Below are 16,017 nucleotides of genomic sequence, written 5' to 3'. Positions count from 1 at the left end.
CCGGCTTTGGGGATTTTACTTAGTTAGATCATGGTCTACTTATTTCCAAATTTTGGTGCACTATCTCTATCAGGAACGTCAGAAAAAACCCATTTTAATTTTTATATTCACCCCTGTCTCCACCCCTTTGTCGGCAACGCAGCATTCCGCCCCTGGAGATTTTAATTAGTTACGTCATGGCCTACTTATTCCCAAATTTTGGTACACTATCTCGATCATGAGCGTCAGAAAAAAATATTAAAAACCGCGACTTTGGCCCCTTATAACTACCCTCGTCCCCCACTCTGGTTTCCGGCTTTAGGATTTTACTTAGTTAGGTCATGGGGTACTTATTCCCAAATTTTGGTGCACTATCTCTATCAGGAACTTCAGGAAAAACCCACTTTAACTTTTATAATTACCCCTGTCTCCACCCCTTTGTCGGCCACGCAGCGTTCCGCCCTTGGAGATTTTAATTAGTTACGTCATGGCCTACTTATTCCCAAATTTTATTGCACTATCTCGATCATGAGCGTCACAAAAAAAAAATAATAAAAACCGCGACTTTAACCCCTTATAACTACCCTCGTGCCCCACTCTGGTTTCCGGCTCTGGGGATTTTACTTAGCTATGTCATGGTCTACTTATTTCCAAATTTTGGTGCACTATCTCGATCAGGAAAGTCACAAAAAACCCAATTATAATTTTTATATTCACCCCTTCCCCCACCCCTTTGTCGGCCACGCAGCGTTCCGCCCCTGGAGATTTAAATTAGTTACGTCATGACCTACTTATTCCCAAATTTGGGTGCACTATCTCTATCAAGAGCGTCACAAAAGAAAATACTAAAAACCGCGACTTTGACCACTTATATCTACCCTCCGCCCCCATTCTGGTTTTCGGCCGTTGTGGAAAGTAATGTACACAACTGGTTCAACATATCCCCATATAGTTTTTCCATATTACTTATCACGCACAAAATTCGCTTCTATCTCTCCAACAATACTGGATAAGGAAATGAGTCAATACTCGCAATCTTATAGTTTGTATGTTATTTATTAGTTGTTATACAATCATGGGGCAACCGGTTTCGAAGCTTACATTTTATGCTTCATCTTCAGGCCCAGTACATAGTAGAGTCTTCACATATACAAACTACTAGATATCAGTATTTGGAACTGTTCTACAGCCAACGATATTCCCGGAAGTCACCAGCCCCATCAAAAGGCAGACTTTATTAGTTTAATTTTAAATCTTGTGTTGTAGATGATGGATCTTTTATAGCTACAGTTGTTTTTTGTCTTAAACTTTTTAATGCAGTTGTTTTTATTTAGTGTTTAATGTTTGTAAAGGTGTAAAAACATTTAAATTTGAAACTGGGACATCACTCACAAATTTACATGCACAAAAATTTTAAAAAAAGGTTTCTTAGGATGCCGTGGAGATTTTCTTATTTTTTCTCTCATGGAGATCATAAAAAACTAATAAATAACATACAAACTACAAGATTGCGAGTATTGACTTATTTCCTTATCCAGTAGTATTAAAAATTATAATTAAAAAAATATTTATACAGGGTGTCCAGAAACTCTACCGACAAACGAATACAGAAGATTCCTCAGATAATTTTAAGACAGTTTAACCCAACTCACCTAGTCCAAAAATGCTTTCTAAGAGAGCTAGAGCTTTTTGAAGATGGCGTCTTGTAATTAGTTTTTTATAAATACCTCCAGAACGGTTCTAGTTAGAAAAACGAAAATTAGCAAGCATATTTATCTTCCAGAGGTAAATCGACTTCATCTATTGCGAATTTCTAGTACCGGTCATAGGCCTCCGTTTTGGGTAGGGCAACGGGTATTTTATCACATAACTTTTTTGTCTTTAACTTTTAGCACTTTTGACTCTGGATTATTTAATTATAAGGTATTTTAGTACTATAAGGTACTCTTGCCTTAAGTCGGTAGGAAACACCGTTTTCTAGAAAAATCAATTTGAAAATTTTTCGTTTTGGAAATTTGAAAAAAATTTAAATTTTTTTCAAAAAAAAACGGTGTATTTTACCAACTTAAAGCAAGAGTAACTTTTAGTACTAGAATACCTCATAATTTAATAATATAGTGTCAAAAATGCTTAAAAATTAAAGAAAAATAAAGTTATGCGATAAAATAACCTTCCACTTAACATAATTCCACTTCATCTATCCAGCCCTAATTCTACTGCTTGCATCTCCATCTATGTCTCCATTACTCTGTAATACCGATCCCAGGTACTTAAAAATATTGCTTTTTACAATCAGTTCACCATCCAAAGATACCATTTTATTTGTAGTAACTCTATCTTTAAATGAACATTCCAAATACTCTGTTTTTGTCCTACTAAGTTTTAAACCTTTTTCCTCCAGATCTTTCCTCCACTGTTCCAGTTTTTGTTCTAAGTCTCTTTCACTATTTCCTACTAACACGACATCATCAGCATACATTAAGCACCATGGAATGTTACCCTGTAGTTTCGCTGTTATTTGGTCCAAAACTAATGAGAATAAATACGGACTAAGCACAGAGCCTTGGTGCAATCCTACTTTCACATGAAATTTATCAGTCTCTCCCACACCTGTCCTAACACTATTCGTTACTCCCTCATACATATCCCTCACAATCTTTACATATTCACCAGGGACTCCTTTCTTATTGAGTGCCCACCACAGAATCTCTCGAGGAACTCTATCATATGCTTTCTCAAGATCAATGAATACCATATGAGCGTTTGTTTCTTTACTCCTGTATTTTTCCATCAACTGCCTTATAAGAAAATTGCATCTGTTGTTGATCTGCCCTGCATAAAGCCAAATTGATTCTCGGATATTTCGGTCTCTTCACGCATCCGTCTATCAATTACAGTCGAACCCGCTTATTGGAATAGCCTTCGTGCCAAGCAAAAATATTCCTATAACCGGGATATTCTAATAACCGATCATTGATGGCTGGTAGAAATAAGTGTACCTACTGAATAGACCTACATAATAATAGTACATACTATGTATGTACCTACATGTACATTATATTTATATGGTTTTAGGTCCTTTTATGTCAATGATACAGCAGTGTAACTCATTTTATTAAAAAACCAAATTACATTTTCTGTGCATAAATCCATTAATAAGCATGAAATGTGTGCAATATGTAGACATGTATATACATATTATCTTATTTAAAATGCATACGCCAAAATTACTTCTCATTTTTTTTTAAGAATCTTGCAATTATCTTGAAGTTATACAAATTAGAAAAAATTGCATTGACTTTGCCCTCCAGAAATCTTTTTATAATATTACAAACGGTTAAGACTTGCCAAATTGGATGAAATATCCTCAAAATCGAAAAAATCTTCATCTTTTGCCTCATCTTTCGCTTTAATATTGAGTTGCGTGGTTTCATTGTTTTGTTCTGAATCTTCAGTATCTTCGAAAACCGATAAATTATCGTCAAAACAAACAACTCAAAATATTCATCCTTTATTTTGTCGAATTCTGTGTTTTGATGAATTGGCAGGCAAAAAACGGATTGTTAAAATATTCAAACTCATGTCAGGGCGGTTATCAATAACTAAGAGAACATTTTTTCTATTCTTGTCTGCCATTGTATTGTCGAAGTCAATAAACCATTAACCAATAAAATTTATGACTGCAACGAGGTGGGTCGCAATAGAAATTTTTACAAGTTTTGTGAGATAAGTAAAAGTAAGTATTTTATGGCTTGTTATATTTCGTATAAGGGTCCAACTGGTGCGCAATAAAGTATTTATTATCTGAAAAATATTAATATACTAGACATAATTTTATTTTTTTTGGAAAATATGAATAAAAAGTTATTCGTCCACTTGAATAATATTCGATTAACCGGTATCAATTCATTAAAACGTATGCCTATAAGCGGATAAATTTATTAAGGAGTAAATGGAAACGTTCCGGGACCTCAAATTTCTATTCCTTAAACCGGGATATTCCTATAACCGGTACTATAATAAGCGGGTTCGACTGTACTCTTTCGCATATTTTCATGGTGTGGCTAAGCAGTGTTATAGCCCTGTAGTAAAATTAGTAGAAAAATTTGATGTCATCCAGGATGCAAAGGCAACTTTTCCCAATATTTTAACTGCAAATTTATGTGACGATACTAATTTCTAATGCGTCAGGCGAGCGGTCTTTTTCGGCTTTAAAAAGAATAAAAACATTTTTAAGGTCCAATTTGGGCCAAGAGAACTAGACGCATTATCACTATTGTATATAGAGAATGAAGAACTGGAGATACTGAATTGTGATAATATTATATGGCAGTTTGCGAATGCCAAGTCAAGAAAAAATCTAATTTTTGTCTTTATGTATTTTTTAGAATATGTTTTTTGTTTTTGTTTGTCATGTGTTGTCAGTGTTGTTTTGTGAAACTTTCTGTTTTTGATTTATGTTTTCAAATGAATTTTTTGGAATATTTTTTATAATAATAGTCTCCCGTTTTATACCGCTGACGCGCTTTTGGGATTATAGCAGGGTAGTCTGCTATATCTAGGGCCTACGTTATACAAGGAAGGTAACAGGGCCAGTGCTACGCTTCAACCGTCTATTGTTACCCCTGGTTTTACCCAAGGTACTCATTTTATTCAAGCTGAGTCGACCTGGGGCCTATAGTCTAGTTGTTCTTGCCGACGCTGCGATTTGAACCCCATCCTACCAGCACGCGAGTCAAGCATACTACCGCCTGAGCTACGCCGGCCCGGGATTATTTTTTACGTTGGCTATTCTTCTTGCCTGTTTAAAAAAATTATTTTATGGATTTTACAATAAACCTTTATAGTTAATGCATGTGTTTGCTTGTTAAGAAACTGACAAAGAATAGCAATGAATGGGGCCCCTAAACCTCTAGCGCTCAGGGCCCGAAGTTAGGTTAAACCGGCACTGTAACAGTATGTTAATAAAATCACTTTAACAGTGGCGAAGCGTCCATGTAACCACTGTTACCGTTGGTAACAGTTACAAATTTTGCAAATAAATATTTTATGACTACTACGAAATAATTCCATTTATATTTTTTACCAACAGAAATATTTGTTAATAGTACCTAATTCAGTAAATACCCAACTAGACGCACGAAAATATTGGCGAGATATGTGAATCCATGACACGTTATCATATGCCGTTACCAATACTGGCACTGGTAACGGTAACGCAGGAGAAACCTCGCTATCGCTCGGGACTAGCTCTGAAAATTTTGAAGGACCGACGGGTCGAGAGACGGCGCGCTCACGCGGTGCATATCAGTATTGTTACCATTTTGAAGATTGGTAAAACGTTGGTTTAGTACCTATTACAGATTACAGTGTGCGTGCATTTAAACATGGAAGAGTGTTGCTACGTATTGCGTAACTGATCAACTACTTGAAAAGTCATTCTACTTGTATATTTTTTTATATATTATTTTAAAGAAAAAAATGGTATTATTGAAAATAGAAGAATTAAAATATAAACAATAGTTTTCAACATCTGTTCTTTTTCCTACTTGTTCATTTTTTTATGTTAATTTTATGGTAGAATGATATGTTTAGTTTGTTTATTATTTATTGTTATACCTGTTACATATACATAATTACATACATATAATTTGGGAATAGTGATTTGTTTAATTTTATCCCACAGTATTGAAAACAAAAACTTATACTTGGGAGGTTCAAAATATTTTTTTAAATAAGATTTTTTTACATCTGGTTTTGGTAACACTTTAGAAAAAGTCACGCGTCGCCACTGCACTTTAAATCAATTTTTCTCTTTCTTCAATTATTAGTCTTTATTGCATTGTATATAAATTATTATGATCACTGAATACATAGTGTAAAAATAGTCCTATTAATTAAATTAATGAATAATTAAGGGGTACAAAAAGCTCCTTATAAGCAACGATTTATATATTCCCCTAAGACTACGTCTAGTTAAATGCTACATTTTTCCGATCTTACTGTATGGTATGGAGACCTGGACGCTGAGAGAGACGCTCACAAAAAAACTAGAAGCATTTGAAATGTGGGTGTACTGACACATTCTTCGTATATCCTGGACCGAACATGTCACCAACATAGAGGTAATCCACAGAATCGGAAAAGAGAAAGAAATTGGGAGCACAATTAAACAAAAGAAACTTGAATATCTAGGCTACATATAGAGACACGATAAGTACCGTCTACTGCAATTGATTGTCCAGGGGAAAATAGATAGTAAACGTGGGCCACGCAGGAGAAAACACTCGTGACTCCAAAATCTGCGGAAGTGGTTCGAGCTCACATCAGTCGAGCTATTCAGAAGTACCGCAAGCAAGATCAGAATTGCCATGTTAATAGCCAACGTTCGCAACGGACAGAGCACTTGAAGAAGAAGAATGAATAATTTAATCGATTATTACGATTTATAATGATTGTCCAAGAGCATTTAAAAACTAAACGAACTAGCGATCTCTATTTTGCTGGTGAAATTGATACTCCGCCGTCGGTAACTAATACAACTGTATAGTCCATTCTTTCACGGTTTTTGCTCTAAATTTTAAAGAATTGCTTGGATTGACATGAAATTTGGCATACGTATAGCTTACATGTCAAAGAAAAAAAAGTGATATTGTGCCGATGTGTGCTTTTGCCCTGGGGGTGACTTTCACCCCCTCTTGAGGGTGAAAAAATAAATGTCCAAAATAAGTCGGGAAATGGATAAACTGACTAATTTTAAGTAACTTTTATTCTATAGAGGTTTTTCGCCAAGTCAACACTTTTCGAGTTATTTGCGACTGAATATGTTTATTTTTCAACAAAATAACCACATTTTTAGAAGGTTTTTTGCAAATAACTCAAAAAGTAGGTATTTTGTCGAAAAAAACGTTCTTAGCAAAAATATAGCCTATAAAAAAGTAAAAAAAAATGGTGTACGCGTTAGGTCTCTGGATCTCGTAGAACCAGAGTTATAGCCAATGAAAAATAGATTCATATTTACCAAATTTCAAATAGAATATTTCGACGTGAAATATCCAAAAAAGTAAGCACTTTTTGGGGAAAACCCATTATAACTTTTTTAAAGTGTTTAAAAAAAGCTTTATTTCTGTTTTTACAAAAAGTTTCTAGCATTAAATTTAAGCAAGTTACGCTCAAAATAAAGTTGGTCCCTTTTGTTTTTGCAAAAAAAATCGGGAAGACCACCCCCTAATTAGCAACTTAAATGAAATTAATCGTTACCGCTCCACAAATTATTTTACTTATGTTGTGTTTATAATGATCTGTAAGTTTCATCGATTCAAAGTGCTTATTTTTGAAAAAATTTAGTTTCAAAGTAAAATTTTTAAAAATTTAAATTTTGAAAAATATGCATTTTTTCAAAATAACTTAAAAATTGTTAGAGATACCAAAAATCTCGAAAAACAAAAAAAGTCAGATTTGCTTTTCTGAATATCATGTATTTTTTTGTTTTTCTGTTAGACAAAAATTTATTAAGATTTGGTGTTTCTAAATTTGCATACATTCGTGATCAGTGACTCGTTCAACCCCTTTTAACTACAGCCCTTTCAATAATAAGGACTTTGAACCGATGAAACTTAGAGATCATATAAACAATATATACACGAGTCAAGAAACTTGTGAAGTCGTAACGATTAAGTTCATTTAAGATACTAATTCGGGGGTGATTTTCTCGATTTTTTTACCAAAACCAAAAGGACTAACTTTATTTTGAGCGTAACTTGTTTAATTTTGATGCTAGAATTTTTTTATAAAACAAAAATGAAGCTTTTTTTAAACACTTTAAATAAGTTGTAATGAGTTTTCCCCGAAATGTGCTTCATTTTTGGTTATTTCACGTTAAAATATTCCATTTGGAATTTGACGAATATGAACCTATTTTTCATTAGCTATAACTTTACTTCTACTAGGTGTAGAGACGAGATATATACACCATTTTTTTAAATTTTTTACAGGCTATATTTTTGGTATGAATGTTTTTTCGACAAAATTCTTACTATTTGAGTTATTTGCGAAAAACCGTCTAAAAGCGTGGTTATTTTGTTGAAAAAATGAACATATTCACTTCCAAATAACTTGAAAAGTATTGACTTAGTGAAAAAACTCTATAGAACAAAAGTTACTTAAAATTAGCCAGTTTATCCATTTCCTGACTTTCTTTGGACGAATATTTTTTTTACCCACAAAAGGGGATGAAAACCACCCCCAGGGCAAAAGCACATATCGGCACAATATCAGTTTTTTTCTTTGACTTATTAGCTATGTGTATGCCAAATTTCATGTCAATCCAAGCGGTTCTTTAAAATTTAGAGGTTTTGCAATATTTTACCGTTAAAGAACGGACTAGTAATACAATTGCTAATGTTTACTCTAGCACGCAGTGTTGCCATTTAAAGGGTGCATGTCTAATTTAAATCTAACAGTCTGTATATTCGTCAACGTTTGAAAGTTAACCACGAAATAAATCTAAAATTTAGGTAGAGAGGTTTCTTATTACACATAGTTACGATTACGCCCCAAGAACTTATCTCAAAAAATATTTACACTTCATAAAAGATCCTTTTAACCCATTAAAATTAGAAACAGAACAGTTTTTGGGAATATTTGGTGAGAGAGGTGAGAATGAGACCATGCTCTAGATGGTTCTGAGTACGATGTGTGGAACGTCAACATTGTGGATCATGCCTATCAAGCCTTGGCTAAAAGTAACTGTTTTTCAAGTTAAATTGTTTGTTTATTAATTACTAATATCGACTAAGATCATCGTCATTCATTCATAAAATGTTAATTTCTAACTTTTTTACTAAATGCCTTCACCGTGAAACTCTACGTCACTTATTTAGTGTTGTAACGTTGACAGCTACGTGGCTGTACAGTGTACATTGTACAGTGGCTGAGTCGGCAGCTATTAATTTAGGAATCCAACAGTCGTGTGTCAGTAAAAAATGATTTTTCTCATACTTTTCAGTTCAGGCGCCGCCTCCCCGTCCACCCCACCAGCCGCCTACATTCTTCAAGCGTACCTTCTGGCAATCAAACATGTCCATCAGTAAAGGAGAGCAAGATCTGGATATGATGCCGCCTCCTGAGTCGAGTATGGTGCCGATTTCCACAAGGAGACCTTCCATTAACCTCCCATCTACCAGCGACAGTCATTCTCCACCTTTACACTCTTTGAAACCAGAATACATAGACGAATCAAGCCAGGGTTCTATTATAGAGCAAGAGAGGTACAGACATATGTCTGAGAGTTCTTTAGACGCTCATCACGGTGACTCTAACATGTCGATGATCAATGAGAACTCCATGATGAGTCACATTAATGAAAACTCGAACATAAGTGTTGGTAATGAAGACAGCATCGATTTAATAAGAGGAGACTGCATGAGTAGAATGACGAACGTTTGCGAAAGTTCTTTAGACTGTGGAGATTCAAATATGTCTATCATAAATGAAGGTAGTACGTGTAGTAACGTTCTGCCATCCACTCCCCTTTTAGCTGACCAGAACAGCACGAGTATGGAAAAAGTGATGGATTTGCGTATGAAGATGCCGACGGTTACAGTAGCTGATTTGGTAAATACGACATCACCTTCTATAGCGGCTTTACAGACGTTCGGTATTATGGAGCATCCCTTAGCTCCGTTGCCGAACCAAAGTGCTCAGAGTGTGGAAAACTATTTAAACAGAATTGAAGCTAAACCGTCGTTGATACCTTTAACGAACCCAACCGGTTTGTTAATGAAAAACGACATCAGCCAGATCATTAGCACTGAGGGTGGCATGTTCCCTAACCCAAAATCTCCTACCATGGAAACTTGCGGTATACTGAATCTAAGGGAGCCGATGTTTCCAAGTTCTGCAAGACCTTTTATGTCTAGTAGAACACAGAGCGACGTGATGAACATTGTTGCTAAATCAGAAAGCTCAGATGTACCTGAACAACAGACCTCACCGGAACAAACAAACGCTATGGCTTCGTCTGCCATAACGACAGTAGTTACTGCCTTGGATCGTAGTGTCCCTACACCGATAAACACAGAACGACTCGATGCTTTGGTGAATTCGACCGTGGAGTCACATTTGAGCCCCACCAGAGCAGATTCCTCGCCGAAACACATACTCATAAATAACTTGACCTCCTTAGTAACAGCAGCTCCTCCAAAGTTGATGATTCCCACGCACGATGTAATGCTCAATTCCCAAGCTAGTCTCATGGTGCCTCCTATGATAAACACCACCATGACGACCCCCTCCCTGGGACCAGCTGAACTGTCGAATCGATCGCCCAATCTCACCTCAGAAGTCATTTTGAATTCCCAAATTTCCCCGAGCTTGATGTGCCGCAGCTCAAGTGCTATACCTCCAGAAACACTTATGGCCCCCTCTCCCAACATGAGCTTATGCCAAACTACCACTGCCGTTGAACAAGCGCTGCTCAGCAGCACTTCTCCGCAGCAATCGCTTCTCAGCACTCCTCAGCCCGTAGAGATTGCCGCAGCTTTGACCACTGGGCCTGAGAACGCCGTGCTACTGAACGCGGCAGTCGATCTCCTCCAAACGCAGAAGAAACTCAGCGACTTGGGGACCAACTTACCTGCTAGTACAAGTCAATTAACGTCGCAAGCCGAGACGTTCACGCAGTCCTTTGGATCCGTGAGTATTCCTGTCAAGGAAATGGTACCGACGACACAAGCCGACATGACTCAGAACGTTGACAGAATGATACCACAAAGTTTTACCTCCTTGACTGAGAACGAACTGATCAACCCAAGTTGTTTCGATCAAGGTAATAATAATAATACTTTCCGTTAAAGTAGATTATTTTTGTTTGGAGTGTAATTGTTCTTTAAAGCATGGACTTTATGTAGTGATAGGTCTTTTGATATTTATGTCTTTCTCTGTAGCTTAGTATAGAGATTTGAAAGATGTGCTCAGTTGCTAATATAGTCTACAGTTAAATAAAATATAGTACACTAAGTATATACTACGGAATCATTTTTCTCCGTATAGTTTAACATACCACAAAACAGTATTCTTTTTAATTTTCCCGAGTTTTAACAAAGTTATTTTCCTATATTAGTATGAAATGTTAACATTATTGGTGACACAATGCATTAGATGCATTAGAACTTGTTTTTTATCACTTCAAAACTGTTTAGTCTTGAAACAAGTTCAAATGTTAAGAAAGAAGCTAGCAGACAAAAAAACATCAAATCATTTTACCCAGTCAATTCGTAAATAAATCAATTTTATAGTAATCAAAATCATTTTATCGTTTTACTCATAATTTTTACTTCAGATCAAATATTAACTTATCGAGAAAAAATAATTTTACTCATACTTATAAAACCAATTTTATAGTTTTCACAATGATCTTAGCGTTTTGCTCATAATTTTTACTTCAAATAAAATCTTAACACTTATCAAGAACAATTCATTTTTACTTATTTAACTTATAAATAAATCAATTTTATATTTATGAAAATGAGTTTAGCTTTTTTACTCAGAACTTTTGATTATCAAGAAAAAATCATTTTACTCATTAAACTCATCAATAAATCAAGTTTATAGCTTTCAAAATGATTTTAGCATTTTACTCAGAGTTTGTACTGCAAATAAAATAATCTTTTAATTATCATTTTGATAACCAAACTTCATTTCTCTGAAAGGTTCATATTCTTTATAGCTTTATCCAGATCTATTTTAGTATTATAGATTCTTGTTTTAATATAGCTCTTCACGTTTAACATTTGAGTACACATCAATTTGTTTGACAAATCATTATGTGTGACATTTGGAATGACACTGTAATGAATCAATCTTAATGTTCGAAATTATGTCAGCTTTTTAAATACTCAGTTTCTATTGCAGATGAAATAGCTGTTATCATTGTTAGCAATCATTCATTTGTTTGAGAGATTTACCACCAGTCATAGCACTACTATAGCTTTTAGCTTTTACATAATTTCACTCATCGATTTTTTAGAGAAATTATTAATTTTAAAAACTTAAGTTATGTGCCTAAAGACAAGAGACCTAGTGTCACAAGATATCCTCATCCAAGTGTACTGCATTATTTAACTGTAGCATATTTTATATAATAGACTGAAAACTTCTTTGTTTATAGTACGATAACTATATATTATAGATTTGAATATTAGTACATATACTCAACATTGTCTATATATTTTTAATTTGAGTTTTATTATAAGCTATTATATAGGGGTGTCTTACCATGACTGGCTTAAATCTTTGGCATCTAACTATAAATGCTAAAAAATTACGCATTATATTTTATTTTTTGACAATAAAACACGTACACTTACTGTTACTGTACAACTTACTGTTTGGAGAAGTATTTAATATTTGTTTAAATATTTTGTTTTACTATTTAACATAGATGTTATTCTATATTTAATATTCTATATTTTTTACTTATGATCCGGCTAGAAGGACCATGAATAATCTTTGAACTTGTTAAAACTAACTGGTTAATTACGTAAATTGCGAGCAGTGGAATAAATATATTGAATAGGGAACTTGCACATTTTTTATTATATAGGTAATAATATTCAGTTTTGTTTCAAAATGAGATTTCCAAAATTTCACACCTCATAAATTCATAACAACTTAGAAGTACAAATTTAAAATCTTCTGGGTATTTAAACCATTTCAAACGACCCAAAAAGCGCGCGAACACTTTTGACGTCACATCATTATATTTTATAATGTCATTTATCGTATGTCATTGTAATAATATTTATGTCTTAACAAAAACACTCAAACATTAATCAGAAATAGCAACTATCAAAATATTTATAAAAGTGAATGTCATAACGAAAGCCAAACCTAATGAATTAATGACGAGGACATCAAATACTATAATGATATGACGTCACGAGCAGTGAGAGCGCGTTTTGGGCTGCCTGCTATAATTTTAATTTTCTCTCGATTTTAATCGTCTTTACAACCAAACGAAAGACAATTTTTTTTCTTTGATATATGTTTTAAATAATTATGTTCTGTTGTGATTTATAGCATTTTTTCGAATTTAAAATTTTATGCAAGTTCCCTATTGTAAATACAAAGTTTGAAAGAATAAATATGAAAGAAACACTTTGGCGGGTCATAAATTATCTTCTGCTTAAATATTTTATATTTTTGCTTCAAATAATTTGGCTTGTCATGCTAAGACATCCTTTTTGTACATAGTGCCTCAGTAGTAGTGTTAGGAAATGTTATTTTATATATTCATATACATATTGAATGGTTTTTGTTTTGTATCACTAATTTGCTTCTCAATATTGAGCTTAGAAGGATTTGAGTGGCTTTAAAGGTTGTTTGTCACTAGATCTAACCATAATATAGACCGTGAGTTAATAATCCCTAGTATACAGTATACAAAGTGAAATGAAGACAAAATATAAGGCTGCGCTGATACTGTATATCAGATCAGCTAATTCAGAGCTGATTGTCTGTGTAACTTGATGTTTTCTTACTATTTTCTGCTTTTCTTCCTATTTGTCCGTCTTCTAGATTTCCATGTCAGGATTTTTTTAAATAACCTCTTTATTTTGCGTATTATTTCATTAATTACACCATATCTGTTTCTCTTCCTCTTTCTCCGTCTTCTATATTTCCATGTCAGGATTTTAAAATAACCTCTTTATTTTACGTACACCTCCTACCTCCTTAATTACACACCCTCACCTTTTTCTTGGTGAAAATGGCTCATGTAAAAAATTTTGCACGCGAAGATGTCCAGATCCTTTCTTTGTCAATATTGGTCCTTTAAACTCCAATGAGCGATTCTATTTTGGTGTTGTATTTTGATCGATTTTAAAATATATACAATATTTTTGAACAAAAACAATCTTCATCGTTTATAAAATCGTTTTTTTTTTCGATATTTTATACAACATTGAAGCATCTGTATGTTCAAATTATTTAATTGTTCTAAGTTCACCCACCCAATTCCTTCTAAATGATTACTAAAGCTGTCTGATAACTAATACTGTAGTAATAATGATAGAACTTGTATACCTATGTCGGCAATTTTTAATAAAGTTTCTTGAAAAGATAAAACAGAAATATATTTAATACCCATAAATATATTTTAGTGTATCCAAGAAGCCGTAAGTATTAATTTTATAGTAAAAATTCTAAATAAACTGCTATTTAGTACACCTCAAATAAACTTTTGAAAGAACCACAAGTAGTCCAGGGTAATAAGGTTTTTCCCATGACACTCGAGCAGCCAGGGTATTTACTGAAGCGTTTTTTCGACAGGTAATACCTATAAGAGCAAATTGTAACTATTTCCTGCGTAGGATCTGGCGGCCATTTTTATTTATAAACAATTAAGTGTCAAAAAAATGGCATTTTTCCCTTTTTTTTCAAATCAATGGAAAACAGTGAAACTTATGGTTTTTTTTAGTACAAATATCTTTGAGATTATGGAAAAAGCTTTAAAATGACGTATTACAAAGTTTGATGTACTCATTTATTGTTAATATAATTGCGAAAAAAGGTCAGAGTTGCAAAAAAAATTAATTGCGCAATATCTATTGTAAAAATTAGTATACAGCTTTGAAATTTTTGTCATATAAGGGTTCTTTGGTGCTTAATATGTGATAAAAATTTCAAAGCGATTCATTCAATTGTTTAAATTTTATTCAAATTGTTTATCCCAGAGAGCAGTTTTTTTGCAATAACATAAGTCAGAAAAACATGACGTTAGAACCATTCCACAGGTGTTAAATGAAAGAGCATGAGCTATATTTTCAACTTGGTTTAAAAAAGCGAATAAAAAATGCGTTTATTAGTAATAAAAAATTATGCAAAAGTATCGTAAATCTTTCCTTATAAACTTTTTATTTTGTTATATAAGAAATTAATTATATATATTTATTACAATTTTTTATCAATTATGATATAAATAACATTAGTAGTTGTGCACTTAAAACAGGGTAAAAAAGTTAATTTTTTTGGAAAAAGTTATCCAAAAAGTTTATAAGGAAAGATTTACGATACTTTTGCATAATTATTTATAACTAATAAATGCATTTTTTATTCGCTTTTTTTAAACCAAGTTGAAAATATAGATCATGCTCTTTCATTTGACACCTGTGGAATGGTTCTAACGTCATGTTTTTCTGACTTAAGGTATTGCAAAAAAAAATGCTCTCTGGGATAAACAATTTGAATAAAATTTAAATAATTGTATGAATCGCTTTGAAATTTTTATCGCATATTAAGCACCAAAGAACCCTTATTTGACAAAAATTTCAAACCTGTACACTAATTTTTACAACAGTTATTGCGAAATTTTTTTTTGCAATTCCTACCTTTTTTTGCAATTATATTAACAATAAATGAGTATATCAAACTTTGTAATATGTCATTTTAAAGCTTTTTCTATAATCTCAAAGATATTTGTACTAAAAAGATCATAAGTTTCACTGTTTTCCATTGATTTGAAAAAAAAGGGAAAAATGCCATTTTTTGACAGTTAATTGTTTATAAATAAAAATGGCCGCCAGATCCTACGCAGGAAATAGTTACAATTTGACCCTATAGGTATTACTTGTCGAAAAAACGCTTCAGTACCCTGGCTGCTGAAGTGTCTCGAATAGGGTATATTTTTATCTTATTACCCTGGCCTAAAGGAGCTAAGCTCGCTTTGACACTTTAAAAATTAATTTATTTTGAAAATACGAAATAATCAGCGGTGTGATGGATGACCGAAGTTATCGTTAACGTAAAGTTATCCTGTAGTTATGTTATAACCATCGAATTGGTGTGATGTATCATACTTAACTTAACTACTTGCGTTATTTCTTGACAGTTCTTGAGTTATCTGGTATATCAACTGTCACTTTATAACGCGACGTTAAACCTCAAGTTGTGAGATAACTTTGTAGTTATGCAAGGTCCCTATACCATAGGTTGTAGGGTAACTTTGACATTGACAAATGAAATATTGTCATCGTGACG

General features: G+C 33.3%; 1 protein-coding gene across 2 annotated transcripts in view; it reads left to right on the top strand.

Annotated features, from left to right (window-relative positions):
- The window catches only part of LOC114332400 (uncharacterized), a 71,778-nt gene extending 57,531 nt beyond the window's left edge, over window positions 1-14,247 (top strand). The window contains exon 7 of one of the 2 annotated variants that reach the window (XM_028282205.2): window positions 8,987-14,247. In XM_028282205.2, the coding sequence (XP_028138006.2) occupies window positions 8,987-10,833 (1,847 nt within the window). In that variant the 3' untranslated portion in view covers window positions 10,834-14,247. The remainder of the gene's footprint in view (window positions 1-8,986) is intronic. The other variant, XM_028282209.2, reaches the window with a different exon arrangement.
- The last annotated feature ends 1,770 nt before the right edge of the window (window positions 14,248-16,017 follow it).

Source organism: Diabrotica virgifera, chromosome 6 (assembly GCF_917563875.1).
Source record: "Diabrotica virgifera virgifera chromosome 6, PGI_DIABVI_V3a".
NCBI lineage: Eukaryota > Metazoa > Arthropoda > Insecta > Coleoptera > Chrysomelidae > Diabrotica > Diabrotica virgifera.
The sequence above is the reverse complement of the archived record's forward strand: the minus strand, read 5'-3'. Positions and strand labels throughout refer to the sequence as shown.